At 42.7% G+C, this 27,490-nt stretch overlaps 2 protein-coding genes across 2 annotated transcripts; one reads left to right on the forward strand and one right to left on the reverse strand.

Moving 5' to 3' along the window:
• Positions 1–3,225: 3,225 nt before the first annotated feature.
• igfbp5a (insulin-like growth factor binding protein 5a) lies at positions 3,226–11,817 on the forward strand. Its single transcript, XM_071464809.1, has 4 exons — positions 3,226–4,093; positions 8,391–8,599; positions 9,041–9,160; positions 9,286–11,817. Exons 1-4 carry the CDS (start codon positions 3,760–3,762, stop codon positions 9,421–9,423), a joined length of 801 nt encoding a protein of 266 aa, XP_071320910.1. The 5' UTR covers positions 3,226–3,759; the 3' UTR covers positions 9,424–11,817.
• A 1,051-nt stretch (positions 11,818–12,868) lies between these two features.
• Positions 12,869–26,264, reverse strand: igfbp2a (insulin-like growth factor binding protein 2a). The gene is made up of 4 exons (XM_071464838.1): positions 25,788–26,264; positions 15,550–15,731; positions 13,980–14,120; positions 12,869–13,645 (listed from the first exon to the last, which is right to left on the reverse strand). The coding sequence occupies exons 1-4, from the start codon at positions 26,236–26,238 to the stop codon at positions 13,487–13,489; spliced, it is 933 nt and encodes a 310-aa protein (XP_071320939.1). The 5' UTR covers positions 26,239–26,264; the 3' UTR covers positions 12,869–13,486.
• Positions 26,265–27,490: the final 1,226 nt, after the last annotated feature.

Here is a 27,490-nt window from a genome sequence, read left to right on the forward strand (position 1 = left end):
AGTTCAGTCTTAATGCTGGAAGAAGCACAATGTCTATTTAGTGGTTGTTCTGGAGCTTTCGATCGTATCACATGATCTGCATCGTGCCATGAAGGTGGTAGCAGATGGAATCAACATGGATGAGGAATGCAAACTTGAAATATGATCGAAAGCTCCAGAACAGCTACTAAATGGAGCATGTGGTGAGATTATCTCAACTGTTTGATGCCTGGTTGCCAGGTTTGTTTTGGTGGTATATTTAGAAGTGACCAAGGCCTCATGAATATAAATGCCTGGTGAAGCAAGAAGTGTTTTAAATTTCCCCATATTGAGTCTCGAATTGTGACCCCTGGAGGATTCAGTCCTTGAGCTGGAACACAGCTCAGCTTGTAAAAATATGTTTATTTGTCCTCTGAACCAGTCTCTACAGGACGTATGTCATGTGAACCAAATCAAATTAGCTAAATACATTTACATGTCAGCATTTACAAAGCCACACAGGTGTTTCCAGTTAACATGGCTAATTAGACCTCCCCTCAGGATTACCAATAAGAACGGGAAAGGTGTCATTTGGCCCATTTTAACAGGAGCACCAAAGCTAACAGGAGTGTCAGGAGTCCTCACACAGCACTGAGAGGAGCTTTTTCAGTGGTTTAGCTGTTATTCTGTCAGCTAAACAAGGGCAGTCTTTTTAGCCCCTGGCTATACTGTAAACTAGAGTTGAAGAGTTGTTTTATAGCATCACACTGGACTGAGTGGTGCAATGGATGGAAGCTGCGTGCTTGCATTAGTGAGCTGAAGTTGAACAAACCAAACTGTGAAGCCAAGTTAAGAGTCTGAACTGTGTATTTGTGCACCATTGCTACCCTAACAGCTAGTATGTCGCTGATATAGACACCGGTCTGACATGGAAACCTCAGCATGTATTTAGTCCTTGGCTTGATTCCCAAGGAAATCCCAAACTTTGCATCTGTATGCAGAGCAGCTACATCCACCATCTGTGCATCATATGGCCCTTATAGACCGACTGACTCAGGCCCAAACTATACAGGAAGCCCAACGTTAACAGACCTAATGGAGGGGTTTACGAACCCTAGCAGCACTTGGACCACAGTTCCTCTGTGTCTCACATCTGGATAAAACAAAACAAGCGTAGATATATTAACATTGCCAATATGCCTCTGGGTCATAAATCATCAATTTATGAATCATAAACGTGCAGGAGAGCTTTTTTTTTGTTGTTGGAACCTGTGAAAGACAGATGTGTCGTGCAGGTTTTAATCTGAATGGCGGTCTTTCTTCCACTCCAGACAGGTAGCGGGGGGAAATGAAAGGGTTGAGTGGGCGACACTGAGCTGACCTTTCCGCCAGGCGTGACGTCATATGACACCTGATACGGCACAAAGGTCAATGGCAAAGGCAAACAGGGGTCAGATGATCTGAATAGAGCTCAAAGTCTCACAAAGTTGGGAAGGGAGAAAAAAGGAAGTGAAACCCGATAAAGCGAAGGAACAAAAGCTTTGATCAGTGTGGGTTTTTAAAGGTCAGTTTCAGTCACACATCCGAAATTGCATTTATGCACTTGTAGGACACTTAAACTCCATTTAAACAGCAAAATCAACATGAAGAATAACAGGATGTGAGCAAATAATCAAATCAAACTAAATAATCAAGAAGTTATACACAGCAGCAACAGCCCACTTCAGGAAAATGAACATGAAGAGGGTCAAAAGCATTAAATTAACTTATCCTGGACTCTGCCGGGATTCTGTTTACTACAAACAAAAACATGCTGACCATCTACAATCTTCAGACATATATTGCTATCTGCCAAAACATCAAGTGAATTATGAGTGTTTTGTCCTCAGCTCCACTCCATGAGAGTTGACCATTTATCTCACTGGACACTGACCTCACTGAGCCATAAACTAAGGTCAGTCTGAGTGCAGTTTGCCCTGATCTGGACCTTTTTTTTTTTTTTTTTTTAATAGTGTCTTCACAGAACACATTTGTTATGGCTAAGACAGCATCGCACAAATATTTAAAGCTACAGTACTTTGGCAAAACAAGAGACATCCACAGATATCTGAGGGGAATTATGAAGCTTTCTTGTTTCGCATGCATGAACCCACCCTTAACTTTGGAAGAGTCGAAGCACATTTGGTGCCATTATACGGTCAGATTTCACCAAGTCGTTTCTGACAAAGAACAGATAACACACACACACACACACACACACACACATGAGTTTTTGGGGTATGGCGTGGCCCATCTGGCAGCTCTTCAGCGGAACAATGAAAAACATGTTTGTGGTCCCAAAACTTTAATTGCATCTGAACAAGTATTTCGATTTTGGTGAAGATTAAGTTCCGGGCTGTCGACTTTCTACAGAGACACCAGCAGAGATCAATACCAACCCCAGACCTGAACACATTATCTCTGTAGTCAAGAAATCAAACTGGGAATTGAAGTATTGTGTGCAGAAAAGTGCAGAATCAGCAAGTCTGCTTATGTCTTGTTACAGATATGATGATAAAAGATCATTAATGTCGAGTTTAACCACAAAAAACCCTCAGTCCCTGTAAAAACGTCAATCTGAATGAGAGCGAGAAGTTAAGGGAGTCTTTTGTCTTTTATGGTCTCTGTGACCAGGGGAACAGGCAAACATCACCACATATTTATTTAGAAGCCAATTTGAAAGAAAGAAAATCACACTGAGGGACCAGTAATAAACTGGTTGTAATCTCACCACTGAAATTTGGTCCATAAAGGCAAGTTTTGAAAAAAAATTGACCACAAATCTTAACAAGCCATTCAGTCTTCTTGACCCAAAATTTTTTTTTCTTAAAACCACATTTTCCACACCACAATCAGCATGTGACATGAATTCTGTTCACATTTTCTCCCTTTTTCTGCCACATTGTTCCTGTCTTGCTTGTACTAATGACACCATTTATATATTTGACTGTTTATTCTGGTTGGGAAGTTCACTGACTCTCATTCAAACAGCCTCGTCAAAAATGTAAATGAAGTTTCCTGAATCTTCCTGCTAACCTTTTAAAGAAATGATCTGCCTTGTTCTTTGGCATAAAGAACTAGAATATAACATAATGTGTCTTTATAAGGCTGGGAACACTGGATGGCCTCTCTGCAGCGAGAGAGAAAAGGTCTTATTCAGTCGCCTTCAGGAGCATCGTCTCGTATCTGGCAGATCTGGAGACATGCCAGCACCCGCCCTGTGAAATCAGCATCTCAGCGCACGGAGTTGACAAGTGCGCCTCCCCCTCCAAACGTTGTTTGACATACCCATCGTTATAGGCTTCGCCTCTGGCAGTTTCTTTTTTAAAAGGCAAGCTCAAAGCCACAGATTATACATTCTGCTCACAAACCGTGCGGGTAAAATAACCTACAGAGAGAGCGACGCGGGGAATCTCGTTTGGAGACGAACGGCTTGCGCGCAAACGGCACCGGGCATCACTGAGGGGAGAGATACGTGGTGTCTGGATATTTTATTGTCTTTTTTAAAATATATTGGTGACTGCAAGGTTAAAGGACAGCGCAGGGGGGGGGAGCAGTGTGTGACTCTCTTTGTGGATTGCGAGCATCGGATGCGGTGACATTTGGGACCTTAGCGCGCAAGGCACCTGTGGATGCAGCAAACACCCCCCTGATGGTTGGACTCAAACCTTTCACCAAGAAAGGATTCGCCACAAGATTGAGTTGATAATCGTTGCGGTTTCGGTCAAACAAACCCCGCAGTTACAAGACGAGAGGCGCACCATGCTGCTGAGTGTTTCCCTCCTGGTGCTCCCCCTGCTTAGCTTCCCCGGCTGCGGCTCGTCGTACGTGCCGTGCGAGCCGTGCGATCAGAAGGCCCAGTCCATGTGCCCGCCGGTGCCGATGGGCTGTCAGCTGGTGAAGGAGCCCGGCTGCGGCTGCTGCCTGACGTGCGCGCTCGAAGAGGGCCAGCCGTGCGGCGTGTACACCGGGCCGTGCACCCGCGGGCTCCGGTGCCTCCCGAAGAACGGCGAGGAGAAGCCGCTGCATGCCCTGCTGCACGGCCGGGGGGTGTGCAGGAACGAGAAGTTGTACAAACTGCTGCATCCGTCAAAAGGTAGGCCTGCAGAGAGACGACTGATTGGGATCACAGGGACTGTAGTCACACTTAAACAGGTCACTGACTTTAATTTGAACATTAATTAACTGAATGAAGTGAATCATCAATTGACGGCTGCAGCTTTCTTTTTTTTAATCATTCATTTGTTTTTGCTCCCATTATCCCATATTTTAACCATTGTATTGCATCACTTAGGACTAAATCTGTAGTGCTCTGCTTGGTGAACCAATAATTTCAATTCTCTTATGATATGCATGTCAGCTCTGATAGTATTTCTATTGCATTTGCATTGCAGAAATCATGTGTCAACTGAGGATCTAAAGGGCTCTGGTGCAAAGAAATAGCAAACAGCTGGACAAAGATGTTACTCCTCCCTTGTCAATGCAGGAATTTTAATGAAGCCCACAAGTGACACACACACACAGAGTCAGCCAGTGATGCAGTGGCAGGGGAAAATAATGACCTCTAGACTGTAATGACCAGTCCAAAAATCAATTTCACACCCAGCCATGAGACTAGTTGTGCTCTGACGTTTACTAAAGCTGGGATGAAACAAAAAGAAAGAGGGTGATTGGAGTTTGGATGCTCCTATGTCTCTATGGGAGCCAGATATGGGTCAGCCCCTTAAGACGAGCTGACACCTGTCATTACCAAGGCACACGACTCAAAAGCCCCCGTGCGTCTTGACCCTGTGAACTCTGTCAACAATTGGTGCCGAGTGCCGATCAACCTGTCATCTCGGTTTGAAAGGCCCTTGTGTGGCTGCGAGCTGTAAATCAGTAGGTTTCGTGTGAGTGGCCCATCGCCTCGGGGCCCCCAGCTGACATAAAACAAGGGAGAAGATTACAGGTGGTGCTCTGCGAGGCTCCTTGTTGGCTCCTTTGAATGGCAGTTCAGGGACAGTCGCTGTGTCTGCTTCAGGGAGCACTGAGGAGAGCTTTGTGGGAAATCTTGGCTTGTGGCCCTCGAACTCACTCTCTCCAAGGTGTGAAATCATATTTTACCATCTTCCCTCCGTCTACAGTTTCTTGTCTTTTCTTTTTCCTTTTTTGTCTGTTAGCCTTTCTTTTGTCAGCTCCACTGCACACAGGTACCTTTCCTCATCTACCACCTGTACCTTTTCCCACACCTACCCCACCTTTTTGTCTCCGTCTCTTTATTCTCTCCCACCACACTGCTTCTTCTCCTCTTTCCCTGCCTGGCTACTGTCCCTCCTCATCTTTTCCACCCTATTCTTCTTCTCCCTCCCATCCCTGGTTTCACCCTTTCCAGTCTGTCTTGTGCTTTATTTTCCTACAGATTGGAGTTTTAGTGTTGAGGCAAAGCTACTCTGGAAACATAAATAATCTCACTGGCTGAGTTAAACCTCAGTGGGCTGAGCCAAAAAGCCACAGTTTTTCTGGCTAAGTAACATTAGCATGAAGTCCAGTAACAAACGGCGGAAGATAAGAAAGAGGGAAGCGTTGAAATATTGCCATACAATATGTATCAGTGTCACTTTCAATTTTAGCTCAGGCAAAAATAAGTGTGTAGCTATCGTTCTGACATTTATAGTCCATTTTTAGTCAGTTTGCACTAAAAAAAAAAATCTTTGGCTGCACTCATTCAACCAGAGGAAGATCATTTCAGGCTCGAGAGCAGATCTGCAAAAAAAAAAAAAAAAACTCCATCCAATGTCTATTCATCTCCCCTTCCCTTTTCCTCCGTTTCCCACACTATCCTCTGCTCCCTCCCACCACACTCTGTTAGTCCCACCCTGGTCCCTTCATCAGTCTGCCCCACTCCTCTACCTCCCCCATTCCCTCCCCTCCCCTCCCCTCCTTCTCCTCCCTCTCTCGTCTCAGCACTGCAGGCAGGCCCAGGCTGTGCAGTGATTCAGCAGAATACAGGCTGAGCGTGGGTTACTGATCCACCCCCCCACCCCCCACCCCCCATCTCCCTCCCTCTCTTCCCGTCTGTCTGCCCATCAGCTAGCTTCTCCATTAACGCCACATCTCCTGCTGGGCGCTCACTCCGCACATAAATTAAACAAAACCCATATGCACACTGATAAACACACACCTCATATAAAAATGACATTTTACACGCAGTTGAGAGGATTTACTACAGCGTACATTCACAATGTGCATCAGGAGGGGATTTTTAAGACCTCCCCAAGTATGATTTTTGCGCAGCTACCTTGATGCACCACAATGGTGAAAATGCATTTTGAGCATTTCGAGCATTTTCAGCATCTATCACGCTGCAAAGATCAGAATATTTAGTTGCCTTTTTGTGCACGTGGCACCATGAAACTAAGTTATAGATGGGAGCAAAGGAAGGAAAGAGTGGGTTTTCTGTCACTAATTCCTGCAGAGATCCAGCTCTCCAGGATCACAGTGTCCCTCAATTCAAACATGAGGAAAAGAGAGAGGAAGAAAGAAAAGAGGAAAGACGTGATCACTCAGCACAGGTCAGATTAGACAAGCTGGAGGATTAGCAAGTGAAGACTTGATTGGACTTAGAGTGGCTGCTGATCTGCCTCAGCTTTCGCTGGAGAAAAAAAAACTGTGTCAGCAGGAAACTGGAGGGAACCTCTCTTGGTTTTTCCAAGAACCTGTCATTATGGGCACTGATGACATCATCATGATCTTCATCATCATCAGTGCTGGGAGAGGGGGCTTGGGAGGTTTTAAGCATCATTTGCAACAAGGCAGTGACCTTGTTTCACCGCCCAGTTAGCTTAGTAGCTTAGCGATCACGTCAGTGCAGAGATGGAGGGGTTTATATGCAGAGTTCGCAATCTGCCAAAATGCAGCTGAAACAAGTGCGTGAGACAGCAGTGGAAATGGGCCAGCTGTGGCTCAGGACACATACAAGGCTAATGCATGTTTAAAGCTATAAATGAAGGGAAATATCTGTTTAAAAGGCTTTTGGGAAAGAAAGATCCGGCCTCAACACAGCCGTTGTGGTCGTATGAATAGAGGGTGGGATGAGGGAGAGGGGCGAGGGCTGAGGTTTGTACAACTGTGTGCGACTCCCCAGAATTTCGCAAAGAGCTGTATTTTTGCACAGATGAAAGGTGCATGTACATGAGGGCTCCTGTGGGGGTTGGGACCCAAACTGGGTTGCGGCTGTTTGTGGTGGCTTGCCACATGACAAGTGTAATAGCATGTTTTCATGGGCCTGGGTGCCAGGGTGAGACTAAATGTCTCATTTAGGTCACTGGCTATAAAAGTTTTAAAACCCCTGGTCTACATATACCCCAAACTGGCAACCCACCTTGCCATAAATGTAGGCTATGTTGTCCAGTATGTCAACACATCCAGTCTGAAACTGGCCAGTAGCCACGAACTGTGCTAAATAAGCATTTAGCTGGTGCAGTGAAATCATCGCGTTGTGTTGTGACGTTTCCAAATTTCGACACTCCTGCCCTGTGCCCTCATGAGTTTAACTTTGCTTTTTAATTTTAGCCACTCAAATAGGTACATTTCCAGGTGGGAGCCATCATAGTGCTTTTGATTTTGACCCCTCTTCAAACGGTCTCTTGAAAGCAACAGAAAAATGCTTTGAAGCCGTGTTCGCACAGGACTAATATTACACCTGTGGACATTCAGTTGTTCATAATAATTGGTATCAATGGGTATTTTAATCCTGCAGTGTCTGTAATTTGTGAAGTTCCGGTGTAAATTACCGACCATACCATGGTGAAGACACTTCTCTGATAATAGTAATCCTGCATGAATCAAGCTTCAGATAACTGCAGCTGCACATTCTTGTTCTTGCTTTTGTAATTGTGTTTGTATTCTATAATCCCGTGCTTATAATACAATTCTGCAGTTTTATACCAATTTAAAATGTGAGTTTAATATAAGCAATAACAGGGGTCATTTTGGAAGGAGTTTTGAATGCCTTTTTAGGGCTTTTTCTTTTTTTAATTATGGGATTTTTCAAAAATGAAAGCACATGTTTGGCAGAGACTTTATTCAATTCTGGTGCACAGAGAGAGAGTGGAGTTTCTGACCACTAGTAGCACCATGGGGTAATGTTTTGATTAGTTTGTATCTCACGCTCTGCTAGCACATGCACAAGTACATGTATGTGCGTTCACGAGCATGCATGTGATAAATTCACATGCAATGCAGAGGGCTGCATGCAAGGTTTATGATGGCCCTCAGATAATTCACTCAACCTTTTTCATGATACCTCAAGGATAAACACAATGTATCTTGGTGAGAAATACTGAATGAAAATATAACTGGCCCCACAGGGCACCACTGATAAACCTCAAACATGTCTTCTTCCTCTCGATCAGACGAATCTCACGATGACACCCTGCTGCCCGTCCCTGAGTCAATGCTGCCGCAAACCAAGGTGCCCTTATATGGAAGAGACCACATCAGCAGTCGGAAGGTCCACGCCATGAAGCAAGCCAAGGACCGCAAGAAGCAGCTGGCCAGGTTGGGACCTGCCAGCAACCTGGACTTCTCACCGCTAAGCCTGGATAAAATGGATCCCGAGTTCGTAAGTGAAGTAGAGATTACAAAGATGCAAACCAGAGTCAGAAACTGACTCAGCTTCGAGAGGAGTTTTTGCTTAACTGATTGGAGCATTTTTCTGGATATTGGCAAATGCAGCTTTACTTTGAATCAGAGAAATCGCAGATATTGCATCCTACTGCTTCAGGCTTTATTTGTCTTGCACACTGGAAGGAAACCAGTTCTGACAAATCAGCCAAGATGCCCCGTAGGGGAACTTTCACACGTGACAACATGGTGTGAACAAAGTGAAATGTCAAATTACTAAAGTTGTCATTAGTGGAGGTATTTCCCGCTTCCTTGTTCTTGATTTCTGAGGATTTTTTTTACAAACTTTCAAGGGCATTTTGTGTCATAATTTTTAACTCTGGCGTACAAATACACACTGTGATCACACAAGCACTCACACCTGTGTCTGTGTGTTTAGGGGCCCTGCAGGAGAAGATTGGACAATCTCATCCAGAGCATGAAAGACACCTCTCGGGTCTTGGCTCTCTCTCTGTACATCCCCAACTGTGACAAGAAGGGCTTCTTCAAGCGCAAACAGGTATGGATACCATCTGGTTTGTAACAACATGAAACCTTTGTCAATACCACGAAAGAAATGATATAAATATCAAGAAATGATATAAAACAAGCATCTGATCCTTTTCTACCACTCTCTACCTGCAGTGTAAGCCGTCTCGTGGACGAAAAAGGGGCATCTGCTGGTGCGTCGACCGGTTTGGTGTGAAAATCCCAGGCATCAACTACGCCGGCGGAGACCTGCAGTGCAAGGATCTCGACAGCAGCAGCAACAGCAATGAATGAGAGTTGAAGCGGCCGTACTCGTTCAAGACCCTGTTCCTCTAAAAACCTGCCAATCAAGCTAGCACACATAATGACTGCCAGTCAGGGAGATATGGCACAAATGCTTATATATGGTCAGGTGTGATGGACTGCGTTATTGTTTTTTTGTTTTTTTTTTTAAAGGGGAGCCAAACTGAAAAGCTTGCTTAGATGAAAATCAGCACATGTGGGTCTTAACTCTGGCTCCCCACTGACTGTGTACTACGTTTGAGGTTAGCTATCACCTCTTCTCTTTATATCCATAGATAATAGAGAATTATATATATTTGTATGATACTGATAACATCATTGTGTACTGAGTCTGAGTGGCAAGTCAAATATTCCTAAATTTACAACAAGAAATAATGACACCAGAGATATTTTAAATGAGTCAGTTCTCATCTAAATTAGCAACGTTTTACTAATTGTCATTTGTGTGAATGATATCCTGAGTAAGAGGAATTTTATATAAATATATAAAATAGTGACTTCTGCCATTTAGTCCTACCCTCAACCTATTGTCATTGAACACTATCCTACTTGCAGGAGACCAAGCAGGAAAACAGGGGGGAAGGGTTCTGCAGGGTTCCTGCAGGAGACTGGGTGTATTATACTGTCACTGTGGGCAGGAGACAGGCAGAATCAGCTGATAGCCAGTCCTTAGCCAGCTCAGCATGATAGCTATGATTATTTTTGCAACATAGATTCATAAAAACATGGGCCGATTCTCACCACTTGGAGCCAAATCAGTGGATCTACGGTTAACAGAAACCCACAAACTCAAAGGAATAGTTTGAGATTTTAAGAAATAAACTTACTTGCAGAGAGAAAGCTAGAGTTAACTAAGTTAGCTTAGCATAAAGATGAGAAACAAGGGGAAATGACTAGCCTGGCTGTGTGTAAAGGTGACAAAATCCTCCTGTCAGCACCTCGAAAGATAACTAATTCAAACGTTACATGTTTGTTTAATCCAAAAAAATCTAGAAATCTGTGCCCAGAATTCAGCATTCATTTCTGGGAAATCAAATCAGACATTAACAACAGTATGAGAATGATTTATGGAAATGTCTTTGCCAGTTAGAAAAGGCTTATTTTCACAGTTACTTCTGGTCTAAAACTTTGCCCTCACAGTGCACTTAGCCGTAACTGTAGCTCGTTATTTTGCCTCTCAGATGAGCCTTGTATGCTTCTGCATGTCAAACTTGACGCTCACTAGTGAAGCAGGTTGTATTTTGGCCAATCAGACCTGTCTCATTGTTGGATTCATGGCAAATTTGTTTGTATCCACTGTTGGTGCTGTCTAATTTTCTTGGTCTAAGCTCAGAAAGGCCCATAGTACTTTCACTCATAAACAAGTATACTGTACTGTAACAGGTTCGATATTTGACTTTTGAAAGGCCGTTTTCAAGTCCTGACAGCTGCGTCCACTGTTTGTAAATGTAATTACAGTGTGAGTGTGAGTGTGTGCATGCTCCTGAGTGTGTATGTGTGTGTCTGTGCCATGCCCTTATAGTTCTCAACTTTAAAAAAACTCTGGTTTAAATTCTTACAAGCCCAGCCTACCCAAGCTACTGGCCATCAAATGCTGTGCCGTGCTTTTCCCTCCACAGCTCGCACACAAATCGTATGCAAAGGCCGCAGGTCGTTTATTTTTCCATGCATAGGGTCTTCACTGCCACCACACAGGCAAATCCATTGGCCGACGGTGACTTGCTCTCAGGACTAATCAGGTCCCTTATCCAGCGAGGAGCAAGGTCGCTGAGTTTGTATGTAAATTCAAGTGCCTTCTGCCCCACGCCACTTTGAATTTAGATTTGCATGTGGATCCATTGGGTTGTTGAATGCGCGATGCTCCAGCACAAAAGAGGAAAACAATTTCAGGTGTGGATGTGGTCTGAAAGAATTTTAGCCTTTATGGTTTTCAGTTGGTTGCTGACAAAGATTATCATGATCTTCCAGTCAAGCGCTGCTGAACGTATGATGACGGAGGACAAATATCTTTGTTCTATAGTTGATCCTTTTTGTTGTTGTTGTTGTTGTTATAATCTTAATGTTCAGTTACTGACTCTTATAATCTCAGACATTCCTAATGTCTAATCACTATATTGTGATGTTAGGAGAGCTTTGACAGGGGCTCATCAGCCTTTTCTTCCCAATACAACACCTCTCTTATGCTGTTGATTCTAGCGCACATGTAAACACAACGCAGTGACACTTTGAACATTTCAGAATCTCAATTTTAAAAAAGATTAATGTGAACATTATGGTGAAATATTTATCAGGCGTGTAATTGATGTACTCGTTCTTTTTTTTTCTTTTTTTTTTTAAAATGACAAATCACTATTTAAATAAAGTTCCTGTACTCACAAAAATGCACATCTGCACTTATGTCTTCAATGTGGAAACTCTACTGAGATGGTAAACTGATGAGTCAGCTGCTGAGCTTTTTTGAGATAGCCATCTCTGTGACCTTGACACTGTTAAAGACTCAGGTGACACTCCATGCGGGTCAAAACCCACTGTGACATCAGTGACGGGGATGTTTCCACCCATAGTTTTAGCTGTATAGTTCGTATTGCTGGAGACACTAAAATGCTCCAAGGAGCTGAGGGGAACATCAGTTCAACACTACAAGTGACTCCTACACACCATCGTTAACATAAATACAAAGGATAAGAGCAGCTTTAAGATCTTCTGAGTCAAATTCAACAAGAAGTTAATAAGAAAGGCTTCAGTTTTATGATGTGAAGTTGGTAGATTCAGGATAAATTACTTTAAAATTGCTGCATGTTCATAAATCTTATCATAAGGTTTTTCCCAGGATTTTTACTGCACATTTCAGGACGACTAAAAAGCTAAAACACACTGATGATTCTGGGTTCTGTGTTTAAATTTTGGCCAAAAAAACTCCACGCATTGCATTTTCAAAAGTTTTATTTAGTTTCTTCTAACTCTTAGACTCCCAAATTGTTTTTTAAAGTGCACCAGCAGAGGTCAGTTGTCTTCTAACAAGAATCACGGTTGTATGCCTCCACCAACCAGCCAAGGTGCAGGAAATATATTCGCCTGAGTTAAAATGGCCAGAGGTGTTTTTGCAGAACTTAATGAAGTCACAGTGAAGTTGACCTTTGACCCTTTGGATATAAACTCATCATCACTTCATCATTTTATCTGATTAGACACTTTAATTGTTAAATTATGTCATAATTAGCGTATGACGTTATGGCCAAATATCTGTTTTGTGAGTTCACAGTGACCTCTGACCTTTGACCACCAAAGTCTAATCAGTTCATCCTTGAGTCCAAGTAAATGTTAGTGCCAAATTTGAGGCAATACCCTCAAGACGTTACTCAACTTAGGAGAATGGGATGGATGGACAAACCAAAAACAGGCAAAAAAACAGGCAAAATAAAAACACAGGCACAAATTGAATTTATTAACATTTTAATAGCATTATCTGTGTATGACTAGGCAGTCTAAAGTCATGTCTTTCCTAGCGTTAAACATTTAATGCACGCTACTGCCAACACATACTACGTTTCATCTTTATCTGTGTATTAAAAGCCAAGTGTACTCAAAGCCTACAGTATAGCATGAGGCGCAACAGTAGTCTGCAAGCTAGGACACGAAAACACACCTAAAAACAACAAATATGTTGAAGGCTTTTTCATTTTTCAACACATACAGTACAAAACACTGATAACAGAGCAAATCTGAGCAAAGTCACAATTAGTAAAGCAAAGACGCTGATACTCCAGCTGACGTCTACTGAATATCTATGAGGAAAAGGAGTCTTATCTTTAGTGCTCCCACTAAAAGTAATCTGCACTTACATCCTACGCAGCAAGCTGGACTCTATCATTTCATCCTTTTTTGGTGGTTAAGATTTCAAATGTCACTGTCATCAAATGAACTAGAGAAACATACACACAGAAAGATAATATATAGCTTACTCAGATGTTCTTTGTTCCCAAGTACTTTACAGTTTGTTTGGTTTTTTTTTTTTTTGTTTGTTTTTTTTGTTTTTTTTTAGTTTAGTGCCACACTATATCTGGGCCATGTCAGGGAGCTCCAGCTCCAGCTCTCTGAGGTACTGGCTGCAGTTGGGGTCGCCCCTCACGGTGGGGGCTGATGGGATAGGTCGGCCGGTGTGAGGGTTGACGCACCAGCACTCGCCCCTCTGACCGTGGAGAGACATCTTGCACTGAAACGTAAATGATTGTGTTTTAGTTAATTGGTACTTTAGAGGGTGGTGACAAGCCTTAGCTATTGTTGACAGCAAAAGTGTGTATTATCTGTTTTTTTCTTTTCTTCGCACCAGTATTTAAATGGATAGCTTTGAAATAAGATGCTTTATTGGGCGTTTCGACGAAACACCTATGAAAAAACCTGTGAATCCAACACAGTTTTGTTTAAATTAGTGCCTGTGATGCTTTACCCACCTTTTATCCTTTAAACACTTGCATATTATCAGGTGGGTACACCCTCTCCCTCCCCCACCCTTTTACCACCCTCTTTCCCAAAATGCCTGGAGTCACCTGTTTGAGGTTATACTGCCCCCTCTTGTCACAGTTGGGGATGTGCAGGGCATACAGGTCTTCAAGGGGACCTCTGTTATCTCTGAAGGGCATCTTGGATATCCGCTCCAGGACCTGGTCGAGCTCCTGCTGACACTGAGTCTTGAAAACAGCAGAAACAACAACAATAGTCATGTTTACAGGCCCGTATAGCCACACCTGTGTCAGAGCCACGCAGTTTCTGTGACACATGGTGGCCTACGTCAAACACTGTTTTATAACAAAGAAATAGGATCTTTTATATAACCTTTTTTTTTTGTTTTTATATTTCAAAAAAATAAAATCTAATTTAAAAAATATTCAAAAGTTCAGTAAAATCCATCCACACCACAGAAAACTGTTCCAGGATACATCAACACTAAGATGTGTTTGCATGGCAATCGGCACATTTTTGACACAGCACATAAAATCCAATAAAATGCACATAAACACACACACACACACACAAGCACACACAAACACACACAGTAAACCTAGAAAGCTGAAGGGCTTTCTGTAATGAGCGTATGAATCATGATTCTTGCCAGTAATGAATAATAACTCTTGCCAGTGACCTCAGGTTTACCCCACAATACAGTGAAGCCAAATGTCTTGTTGGGACACACGAGAAATAAGGTTTCTGGTAGAGCAATAACCTTTAAATGATTTTTATGGCGGCTGGAAAATACCACAATGCTGGTAAGAAATGCCCGGGGTTCACCCATGAGTCCCAGCTCCAGGATGCAGAGCAGATCAGGTGTATTTAAGGTCAGTAAATATGTGCCTTTTGATTAAAGGGCAGCGGTTGGTGTTGAATCAGAGCTGAATGGAAGGAAAATGAACTGGGGAAAAAAAAGCCTTTTCTTTGTGCCATGACAGTTTTAATCCCCTTAAAATTATGATTTGGTATTTCCCTCTGAGCCTTGAAATGAATTCAAAGTGCAGTACTAATATTTACTGACAGTTTCAAGTATTAAGTGCACTTTGAATCGTCTTCAAATATGACGATAAAACACTTGTCAAGGAAATATCCAAACATGAAGAGCTGCTGCGCCAGAGGGAGGCGCTGCTTTTTTCCACCCTCAGCAGTCTGAGGAGCGGCTCCCCTACACTGACCGACTTTTAGAAGATTTAAAAAACACCTGTATTTACACATTGGTGGAGTTTAGCTGACTGCCATTGTGATGCAACTTATCGCAAAGAGGTACGGTGTTGTCAGATTTTTTTTAAGAATAAATGAAATGATTGGTCAGTTAATCAACAGAAAATGAATCAGCCTCAACTTCCGTGAAAACTGCCACAAAAATCTATTAATTTCAGCATCTCAAATGTGAATTATTTCCTGGTTTTCTTGTCTCCTCTGACTGTAAACACAACTGGTTTCCCACATACAGTCATTGCAATTACTCAAACAGAATTGGAGTCTATTCGTATTCATGATTATGACACCTAAGATATATCTTTCCAGTAAAATACCCTCATGATTGCCTGCCTTAAACAGGAACACTGCGAGAGATCTTTACTTTAAAATGGAAACTCTGCTCTGCCTCACCTGCTTGGGCCGAGTAGGTTTGACCTCTTCCACCTTGTTGGTCTTCATCTTGGTCTTCATCTCCTGTCTGTGCTGGCGTACGGCACTCTCTTTGGGTCCTAGCCAGGGGGTCTCTTTACTGGGCTTCCGGACGGCCGGGATCTCACTCACGCCCTGCTCTGGCAGTGGCTCCACAGCTTCACCTGCAGTTGAGGAGGAGATGCCACGTAAAATTAAAAAAAAAATCAAACTGTAAGCATCCCAGAATTTCGACTGTATCAATAAAATGAACTGTCACAGCATAAACAAAGTCACAAACATGTTTCCAACAGGAATGCATCACAGAGTAGAAATTAAATTGTGCAGGAAAGAACTTCAATTCTTGTTCAAGGACACTTTGATGGACACATTTGATGCTGAAAGCACTTAACCCTTGACTTCTCTGGACCGTCTCCCTTTGCACTAAGCCACCCTGCTGCCCTCCTGCCATCATTTTGGTAATGGATTGGGCTTTTTAGAGGCTGGGAGTGGGGCGAGATAAGCTCTGAATTGCACAGATCATTTTTCAGAGTGACAAAGAGTGTGGGCTGCTCTGCTAAAAAGGTTTGTGGAAATGGATAGATGGACGTCAGGCAGCTGCAGAGGTGATGCTGACCCTGCAGTCTCAGCTCCTTGAGGAGAATAAAACGACAACTTCTGCTTCTTATTCATAGACTGCAGAGAGAAATGCAAGACTCTGTAACAAACAATCCTCTTTTCTCTCCCTGTAGTCCATGTTGAAATGTTTGATGTGTCCAGGAGCCACATTACATTCATCAGTTAATGTATTTTGGGCTTTTGCCATTTTATTTAGGTAGGGTGTTATGTCCCACTGTGTCTAGTGATTGGTCTTAAATAAAAGGAGGGAGGTCATCAACTGACCCAGCTCACCTGGGTCCTCCAGGATATAAAAGCTGGCCCATGAGCTCAGCTCTCTTTCAGCTGGCAGCCACTCTGCATCTCTTTCTTTTCATTTTGGCACAAAGTGAGGCCTCCACGGCGCAAATCACACAACCATGCATCGCTTTCATTGCTAACATTTACACCCGCTGTTGTTTATTTAGGTTCACATTTTGTGCGAGGGTACTTCTTTTGTGTTTGTCACAATTTTTCACATTGTCACAACTGACATTTTCGTTAATGATAATGCTGGGGGGGTCGGCATCCAAACAACTGTTAAAGTGCTCTGAAATGCATCAGCACAATCAATGAGTCACCAGAATCCTTTCCTTTCTCATACAGCGGGGGAACCACATGCAGCTCCATTAACAAGCTTGTGGGCTGAGAAATGTTGGCCACCGCTGAACTTTAGTCACAGTCAGGTTTCCATGGTTGCCTTTTTCCCCAAGTTATGTGATTCAGTTTCATAAGCAGATGTTAAAAGTGGCGATAAATGAACACAACAGTTGATATCATCGGAGATTTCAAGTTTTACACAGACTACATGTAGCATCTGTGTATCATTATATCTAATACCTGAGAGAATTCAAGCCTGTCAGCTCTGATCATGTGGTGCATCAGATCCAAAGGTGAAAATGTGTTTTGTGATCCAAAGCGAATGAACGAATGCTGTTCTGCTACAGCGATTAGACGACCGCTGATTTGAATCTATTAGAATTACACTTGAACAACGAGGGATTGAGATTGAGTCATGTGGCAAACTTTCAACACACAACAAATAAACTGTCACTGAAACCATTGTGTTAAATAGTCCCAGAGGCCATCCAGTGATTCCTCCAGGCAGCTTTCATTGACTTTGACCATCTCCTCTCTCCTTGAAGTCTTGTTAAACATCAACCTAAAAAAAAAAAAAATCCTCTCTTCAAACAGATGGAGAGAGCAATGTGAGAGGCCATCAGGTCCAACCCAACTTGTTGTTTCTGACAACAGAGCATACTTTGCGGTTGGGTTGGGGTTTAGGGTTGATGGGGAGGGAGTGGAAGAGGAGTGTCACTCCAAACCAGCTGACTTTAGATGAAAAAAAAAAAAACAGCGAAATGATTCAAATTCCTCAGAAAGCAACATGATCACATCTCCGCTGAGTTTAGCTACTCAGAAAAATGTCTCAAATAGTGACTATACGTGCTTGGACACTGTTTATTTTCACATCTCTCACTTTTTTTGCAGGAGAGCATGTATTTCACGTATGCAAGACTTCACTTGACACCTGAAGGAAAGAAGGGAAATAAGCACAGACAGTGGAGAAGGTCAAATAGTCGGCCAGTAAGTGAATAGTTCACAGTTATGCAAGGGCCAAGCTGTAACGTGCAGACTTGTGGAAAGGCATTTGTAGGACAGAGAATGAAAGCGAGTGTGTTACTGGTGGTGGCGGTGGACTGGAGAGGCATTCTCTGCACTCTGCAAGAGGTAAATTTGACGTCCGGTAGTAGAATATGATTACAAAAGGCCTAAGAGAGAACGGGAGAAAGGAAATTCCAAACGAAGCAATAACAAGGTGCTGGCGCCTTTTGCCATCAGATAGATGTGGTGTTGTTGGACTTCAGTTCCCCCTATGACGCTCCACCGTGTTCTCTCTGACTTGTCTTTGAAGACAGAGTTTCTTCGCGAAAAGGGGCAAAAGTCAACTGAAATCAGGTGTGCGCTCGTGCATGTGTGTATGCACGTGCAAGTCGTGCAGATAAACACACAACATGCTCAGGAATATTGGCAGCTGGGGTGACTTTTGTTTTGCTGTCTTACATAATCCCCACAGTATCCAAGTGCAAAACCATCACTCCCTCTCTTCTGAGGAAACCTGAGCTGTTCACTCAAATACACAGTGTGAGCGCACTGAGACACACACACAGGAATGGACAGTTTATAAGCAAGAAAAGAGTGATCTCCCACTTGAATGTACACGCACACACACACAAACACAGAGGGTCAGGACCCCACTTTTAGGGGGCACTAGGCCTCTGCAGAACAAGCCGTCCCACAGCGGTGGGCTGGGGATCAGCAGTATCAACAGAGCAGCAGGCCTACTGTCCAGTCTACTGCTTGAATTAATCCTCACACAATGGCCTGAGAGGCTTCCTTTCTATATCTGATCCATGTTGAATTCCCAGATGGCACGTAGGCCAGAAGTGTCATGTCTGATTGTCCAGATTCTGGTCAACTGAGCAAATGGCAGACTTGGCCGGGTCGTGGAGCATGGAAGGGTTGGAAAAGGAAAAGCTCTGAGCGCACCAGCGTTCTCCCGCTCCATCGCGTTTCCATGGATACTAATAGACCCTTGTTTGTGATGTGACGTGAAGGGATGGCGACTGGTTAGCTTAGCTTTTAAAAGTTGGTGGAGTCAAGAAGCAGCTTCTCTCAAAAGTATGAAAATAAAACACTGAGACTTTCACCGCACATCAAAATGAATTAATTCCATTTAATTGTTAGCATAAGCTTAGAGTCTTTTAGTCAGAGCTCATAATATGGAGTTTCACATAATAAATAAATACTGTTTGAATATTTACTTATATTTCTTTTTATGTTTCCTTGTATAAATTTAACAGTTAACAGTGGCAAGAAAAAGGTTGGTTTTCTCCATTAATTAGTCATAAAACATGATCTGATCCTCATCTAAGTTGCAAGTGTAGGCAAACACAATATGCTTGAGCTAATAACACACAAGCAATGATAATCTTTTGTGTCTTTATAATGTTCAGGGTCATGGCCTGCTGCATCACCCAGCTTCTCCTTAGCTTCAGCGGGCGGAAGAAGAGACCTTTGTAAACTTGGAAATTCATATTTTCCGGGATGATGTGGAGCTGTCCAGGTCCAGAGGCAGCAAAGCCCCAAATCATGATGTTTTCATGTTGGTATGCAGTGCCCTTTTTACCATACATAGTGCTGCGTGTCCTTCCCAAACAACTCAACCTTAGTCTCATCAGTCTACGAAACGTTTTCCCAGTAGTGCTGTAGAGAGTCAAGCTGGTCTTTGGCAAATTTCGGGGGTGCAGTGATGCTTTTTTTGGAGAGCAGTGGCTTCCTCCGTCGTGCCCATGGCAGGACACAATGCTCCGTGCACCATGATCCGTGTATGGTAGACTCATGAGCAGAGATGGACGCCCACTTCTGTGGAGACTACAGAACTAAATCTTCTCCATTTATGGACAATTTGTCTGACAGTGGACTGATGAACATCTAAACTCTCTGAGATGACTTTCTAACCCAGCTTTATGCAAATCGAGTCTTCTGAGATCTTGGTTTTGAGTAGAAGTCAAAGTGTCTCTAACCCACACCTCCAATCTGGTTTCACTGACTGGACTCAAGGTTTGATAACTCCTGACTCCAATTAGCTTTTGTGGATGTAATTAGCCGAGGGGTTCAGATATGTTTCCAAGCCTACACTGTGAATGTTTAAATGATGTTTTCAATATGTGCAAGAACAATCCAAGCATTTGTTTGTTATTAGTTAAAACAGATTGTGTTTGTACGTAATTCACAATTTCAGACATAAATTCAGGTAACTCCAAAGGAATCAGTTACTTTTTCTTGCCACTATATATACATACAGAATTGACCCAAAATCGAACTATCCCTTTAAATCCAGGAATGTAGAAACATGAGAAAATGAAAAGAGAATTACATCTCCTCAGTAAACCTCTTAACACGCTTCTGAAGTGTGAAATAGGTCATGTGCCACTTAAGACGATCATGAAAGGCGCTGCGTAGAGTAGCCGCGGCCCATCATCCATTACAAGGCCTGGTGGGACTGTTTTCCTAGAAACACAAACTCAGCAGAGTGCAGATGTGTTTACCTTCCAGGCTTTCTGGCCCGCAACAGTCATCGACAAGGAGGCTTTGGACAGGCTCAGGCATGTACGCACACACCGCGGCATCCAAGACCAGGCAAGTCGCTCACTACCTGCACTGCTGGGTGAACTCTGGGGTGATTGTACGGGACCTAAACTGGCCATTTGTAGGTTCCTCAGGTTGTCCTGCAGCCTGTGAATCATCATTCAAAGCCAAGTACAATTTAACGTGATGTCTGAATCTGTAAATGTGCATTCAAATATGTCTTTTGAAGAATTGAAAAGGTATTTTCTCATTTCACCATCTTCACGATTTGGATAATAGATATATAGAGAGGAAACATAATGTAAGATTTTCCCATTTCTTGTCCCTCTCCCCTGCAATGCCCTGTGTCCCCTTCCCCTCCAGTGTCAGTAGCATTTCAGACAGTGTTTGTATTGTCTTTAATCACCCTTGACCAAAAAGGAGGGTGGGAAGTTATTCTGGATCTCAATAGGCACGAGGAGATTCTTGGCACGGGTACATGTGAAGTTGACGCCTGGGGGGGAGATGGCACAAATGCCCCTGTTTTTGGAGAAGCCTGGGGTGGGGAGGGGGATTATCTCGGAGCTATTTCAGTCCTGCGGGCTCCGTCTGGACGCCCCCGCAGGTACACAGGAATGCCCCTTGTTAGCTAACAATGTTATTTCAGCGACCAGATGGCACAGGAGGTTTTTTCCCCCTTTTCTTTTCCACCTCATTTTTTCCTCTCCATAACGACTTTTATAACAGTACAGAGAGAACAAAAGGTTTGTATCAGGTTTTCCCTTCTCATTGACAACACAAAACTGACTCTGATAGGTTTGGGTGAAATTAACACAAAAAAAAGAACTAATAACCAATTAACTGGATCTCATAATGAAGAATGGACACCGTTGCTTTCGTTCCACTTTTTCTCATTCAGGTGACATTAAAGAAACCAAATATGGGCCCTGCGTGGGCTTCGTCAAGCCACTTGCTCCCTTTCGAGGTCATATATGGTACGATCCCAGTCAAAACAACTAAACGCCCGTCCAATCTGATTAAAGGAACCTTTATTTGGGTCCAGGTTTCTGTGGGAACGGAATATCAAGTGATACTGTGCATAAACACAGAGGGTGGTGGGAAACTTGTGTGTGTTATTTTTGAATAGGGAGAGATTTCAAATATAGACATTTCAGCTCAAAATTAATGAAACATGGAATCTTTTTGTTATTAGTCAAAGTCTAAAATTGAAATAAAAATATACTTTTTGAGATTTTATCTTTATTATATCAATGAAATCTTGGAATTACCCATTGTAATCAGTTCTTGGGTTCATATCCGACCTGTATTTACTGAACTCAACAAGAGGGAGTACCTCCTTTCATCCTGCTGGTGATTTCACTTTGAAATTTAAGATCTTTTATTAAACTTCACGGTGTCAAATTGACAACAGTCGTCCCTGGCTCATCACTACCAAATCTCATCTTCCTGAATCCATCCCGGGAGACTCTGTAGTCCAAGAAAACTTGGAGATATTAAGTTGCTTGTTCACAAAAACACAAAGAAATGCCATTACAGTGTGCAGATGTCTGATAGCGATACCGAAACCAAAACTAGAAGAGGGCACAGCGGGAGAGATGTACCGACATGTCGCCCTTCAGTTAGCATTGTTATAACATGTCTCAGTGGCTTTGATTTAAAGCTTGTATGTTCTCTCTCTTCATTTATTTTTAGATGTGGACATGATTTGAGATACCTCTGGTACCGAGCTAAGACTTTGCTTGAAGTGGTAGGACTGTACATGCCAATACAATTTCTTCAGGTTATATTAATGAAAGCAGACTTGCCTGCAGTGTAACACATGCAGACAATCACTCATGCAGCACACACAAACAAACAGATCAGGGATGCTAAAGGCACAAGGGGAGGAAATAAGAGAGCACAGGATTTGGTTTTGGTCTTATTCAGCTTAACTGAGTGCAATGCATGTTTTCAATTCAGATGATCAGCTGAAATCAGTGGATCCACATGTCTGCATGATTTTAAGTTTCGTCTGGGCACCACAGAAACAGCACAGGCTCTTTGCTGAATTAGTGTCACAGTGACATGTTTAAGATTGTGTCATCTGAAATATGACCCTCAAGGTGCATTCAGAGGTCTTTAAAATACTACTCATGCTGCATGTCTTTGTCAGATATGATTGTAAACTGAGCATCTTTACGTTTTAGACTGGACAGAAAACGAGATAAATGAAGACATCAACTGGGACGGTGGTAAATTATAGCAGGCAGTTTTCACTGTTTTCTGACATTTATCAGACAAAACAATTTATCAAGAAACTAGGCATTAGTTTCAGCCCTTCTTATAATAAACTATTTACTAAAATTAATATGATAAAAGTTAATTTCCTTTCACATTCTGTCAAACGCCTCACGAATGATTTTGAATGTGAGTCGATCACAAGTGACTTTTCAGTGTGGCCCAAGCCTGAAAGCTTCCTGCTGAGGCAAACATGACATTTCAAAATACTTCTATGCCCCCTGTGGAGGTTATTTATGAGAGATTCATGAAGCAATATGTGTTAATTAATTACTGAATTACTAATACACTGTAATTAGTTGCTTCGACAGTTTAAAAATTCCCTTTGGTCTCGACCAGATGAGAAAATGAGTCAGTACCAGAACATTTTAGCCAATCACCAATCAGAGAAAAGGCAAAATGAGTTCATCGCTCCACTTTATTAAAGATTTATGCTTTATTTAACAGTAATTTAAGCAATTTCCTTCATTTTTGGCCTTGTGTTTTATAGGCCTTGAGACATTTTTATATGTATTTAAACAAGAAATAATATTGTTTTTTTCATATTTAACGATTCATCCTGAGCCTGAGTTCATCTCCTCCTCATGTTTGCAATCGTCCATTCACTCTTCCTTCCTCTGACTGATTTGTTTCCACCAAAAACAATCCTCTCTCCCTCTCTTTATCTTCTTCTAGGTCTCTTACATGATAATTCTAGGGTCAAAGGATTATTGGCCCTGACCTTTAACCTCTTTGCTGTTAAGTGTAGTGCAGATTCCAGGACATCACATCAGAGATTCGACTGTTGCTGTCAGTTCAACTCCAGATCAGATCAATTCTTGCTCTGACAAGATGTAGTGTCGTATTCCTTGGTGTTCCTTGTTAGAGGTTTACAAGTTAAATTGAGGGACTGGAATAAAATAAGCCAGAAAAACAGGATGTTGGGGTTTGTAAACATCCAAATAAAGCAGCTGCAGTATTTCATCCTTTGATTCTTTGCCCAGGGTGTCAAATCAGCTTAAGAGTCACTGCTCCCCCTGCTCAGCTAAATACAACCACTTCATTATTGTATTATAATCAGCCTTTTTCTCCAATATACAGATTAATTCCTGGAACAAAGGAGATGCAGCGATAGTGCCCAGAGCGTTAAAGTTTGCTCTCAATCTTCCAAAAGAGCCTGTGAGCTGATTTCTATCAGGGATTTCATTACTTCCTCTTTTTTGCTGCGTATCTGAGAAGAATTTATTACAGGAAATCAAGTCAGTGGAGTCTCAAACTGGGCCAAATGAAAGCAGGAGACTGACAGTAACCATCTGTAACACCAGCAGTAAATTTATCATGTCTTATTACAAAGACCGAAGGGCGTTAATAGAGCAGAATCGAACGGGAAGCCTGTCAACTTACTTTGAGGCTGATAATCTGTGACTGAATCTGCAGTTTTGACTTAAGAGGACAAAATTTTTGAGCCATATTCAGCCTCACTTTGATGAAAAACATCTTCCTTCTTTCATTTCACCTTGAGAAAGCTGCACACTTCGCTTGGGCCACTCACCGTAACACTCTCTACGTCTGTCTTTGTCAGAAATCACTCTTCCATCTGCAGCAGAAAAGGCTTTTATCCAAAACAACTCCGCATTCAGCCTTTGGAGCCAATTTCTGAGCTTTTACTGTTTTCTTTTTTTTTTTTTTCTTTTTTCTTTTTGAACACATCTAACCACATCTCAGAGCTTTCAACTTGCAAGCTGAAGCATGGCCTGACCCAAAACGAGGAAAAAATCTGATATCTAACAAATTGCCATCTTTCAAGCAAGCCTTTACATGATGAGTTCATGTATTTTGTTCTCTTGTTGTGCTCTTATGTAACGCTGCACTTCATGCCTGTTTTAGTACTTGTCTGTTATTGCTTGAGGAGGGCTACAGAAATAAACTTTGCTGCATAAGGCAACATAAATGTGGAATTAAGTCATTATAATAGCTGATTATGAAATCACAAATGTGTCATGAAGCAGTTCTGGCCCTTTGTCAGCACGCTGGAGAGTCCTTACAGAGAACAGGGTTACTCTGAATGGCGTCTCCGGTAGTTTCTCTACGTTCCAGGAGTTCAGTGCCAAAATAAACACGTGTCAGTCTGGAGGTAAACTCTGACAAAGCATGGATTTGGAAATGAGTAGAAATCACACCCCGGCTGGCTCCACTGGACCCTCATTGACTGTGTGCCTTTGCAGCCTTGAAATCAGCCAATTAATGAGGCTGTTTACTTTTCTTCTTCCCTGTGACCTGTCTTTGTTTAAACACAAACCACATGAGCCTTGCTGGCTCCGGGCCACACGAAGCTTCATTGTGATCCCCCTTCACATATATCCAACTCATTTTCCTGATAGACAATGCAGTTAATGTAGTCACTGTCAACAGCAGTTTATAGTTACTTCTGGTCAAAGCCTAAAGTCCACTTTTCCAATCAATGCAGCATTCCTCCTGCTGTCTCTCTCCGTTTCTTTCTCTCCACTCCCCTGTGGAAATGTCAACATCAATACTATGATGTTTTCTGTGTCCATCCCACCAAGTACAACTTCTGGGAATTTTGCAGGCCACTACCTCTCTTCTCTGTTACACTGTTTTAAAGGCAAATTTTTTGTGGGGGTGATATTGGGAAAGACAGGAGGGCCAGCTGTTTGGAGCATAGCTGCAGTTAACTTGTTCTTTTTTTGTTTCTCTCACCCCATGCAGGACAGGATGATTCACAGCACTTAAAACAGGTCTATGCAGCACAGGGATTAACAGGAGTGTAAGAACACCTCATGCAACATGCATAAAATAGGTCATTACTCTACTTGAAGTGGAGAAATTGCACATCTTATAAAGTGCTGGCAGTACAAACTTCTAGATTATTATAAGTTTGTAGAAAAAGGGCTTCATAAGGGGCTTATAATTATCAAATAAACGTTAAAAGGCTGAAGACATCAAAGCAAATCTGTGTGTAGGCTATGTAGTATAAGAATATTTTAGGAATATCATCCACCAGAACTCCTCTGTTGAGTAACAGCCCCTATTTTTCACAGATTTGGGCTCAGCCTTCATGACAATGCAATATTTCTACACTATTCCTCAGGCTGCAGTCTAGACAGTGTCATTAAAAATTGATAGAAGAAAAGCAGGTTTCCAGTAAACTGACTGACCGCTGGTTTGCTCCCGGTGTTCCTGGCTGAAAGTGGTCGTCTCGGTGTCCACTTTGCGCCGGCACTGCCCCTGGCCCTGCACCAGTTGCTCCAGGGGAAGCTCCGAATCGGGCGTCGGGTAGCATCGGAGACCGGTGGAGCACCTCGGGGTGTACACGCCGCACATCTCGCCCTCTTGCCGGGCGCACACGGGGCAGCACCCGCAGCCCGGTTCGCGCACTATCTCCGCGCAAGCCTCGGTGAGCTTTGGGCACAGCGCCTGGCGCTCCGCGGTGCAGCCCGGGCAGCGGAACACCATCTCGGCCAGGGAGGCACCGGCGAGAGACGCGGAGAGGATCAGCAAGCTGCAGCCCACGTACGACAGCATCGTTATAGGCATGAGGTTTTTGGTCATTATCAGGGGGCGATGGAAGGCAATCCCAAGTGGAAAAAAAGGGGAAGAAATGTGCATGCGAACAGGTGAAGCCGGGGGCTGGGAGGTCTGCTGGGTCCTACAAATTCCCAGGTTTGCTCTCGGGGCCACATATGGGTGTGAATTTGGGGGAAATAAGATTTGGCCCAAATATCATCTTTTAGCTCTCAGAAAATGTTGGCAGCAATTTACACAGACTACCCAAGAGAGGATTACGTCGTGCCCATCTTATTTTCTACTTCAGTGGATTTATATGGCTCAGAATGAGTTTTCAAAGTTTGACTGAATGCATTTGAAATTCTGAGAATAGACTACTTATAGCCTATGGTAGACATCACCAGCAACTATACTGACTGGAGATGAAGTCTTAATGGCTTTCCACTTTCTAAAACTGCCCTCATGAGAACATACACACATTTTAACAAAAGAAAAGTCACTTTTCATCACATGTAATCAGAGAAAATCTTCTAGTTGTGCAATATGTCACAATAGAAGTCCCACTTTTGAGCAGATCTATTGCTCCAGAATAAAATATGACTAATAATAAACACATCATCTTATCTGAACACAAAACCAATTGTTGGAAAAATGTGAAATCTTAAATGTGTCATATTTACAGAAGCTCAGTATGTGCAATCGGCATGCAGGGCCAAGGTGCCTCTAAAGAGACAGTCACACTATTTTTGGCTTGACTGAACTGAAGAGCGCCCCAACAGGATTGGGCTTCTTGTACAAGGTGTTTATTGAACTTTAACCCCAATCTACAATAACATCTTCATTGTGATCATAAGATAAGAAAATATAATGAGGTGCTATCATTTTGACCATCTTTCCACTCTCCGGATGACCCTGACCTCTTCAAGGGAGATAGAACTTCCAAGAGGTGATTATAATTAAAATTGCTTTCTCAAATGTAAAACAGCATTCATAAAAAAAAAGAGAAGATGTGGAACTTGAAGTTGTGCTCAAAAACAGCACAGTGAATTACAGCTCCCTGGCTCTATTACTATACATACTGTGGCCTGTTTGTTTCAATCAGCACAGCCTGCCCCAACTCCCAGAATGCATAAATAAACAAACAAACAAACAAAAGGACTATGTGCAGAGCATTCCTTACATGGAACGACCTCCCCACTGTGGCTGACATGTCCATTGACACTCAATTAAAAGTCACCAGCTGCTACCAACTTATATGCCTGTGCACAGTAATGCTACTGTGCACGTATACAGCAATGTTTCCTATCGATCGGCGAGGCCAAGCCTTGAGGTGTCGTGCTTGCCCACCGAACAA

Source organism: Trachinotus anak, unplaced genomic scaffold (assembly GCF_046630095.1).
Source record: "Trachinotus anak isolate AG129_WGS33_773 ecotype Australia unplaced genomic scaffold, CSIRO_AGI_Tana_v1 ptg000026l, whole genome shotgun sequence".
In the NCBI taxonomy this organism is placed as follows: Eukaryota; Metazoa; Chordata; class Actinopteri; order Carangiformes; family Carangidae; genus Trachinotus; species Trachinotus anak.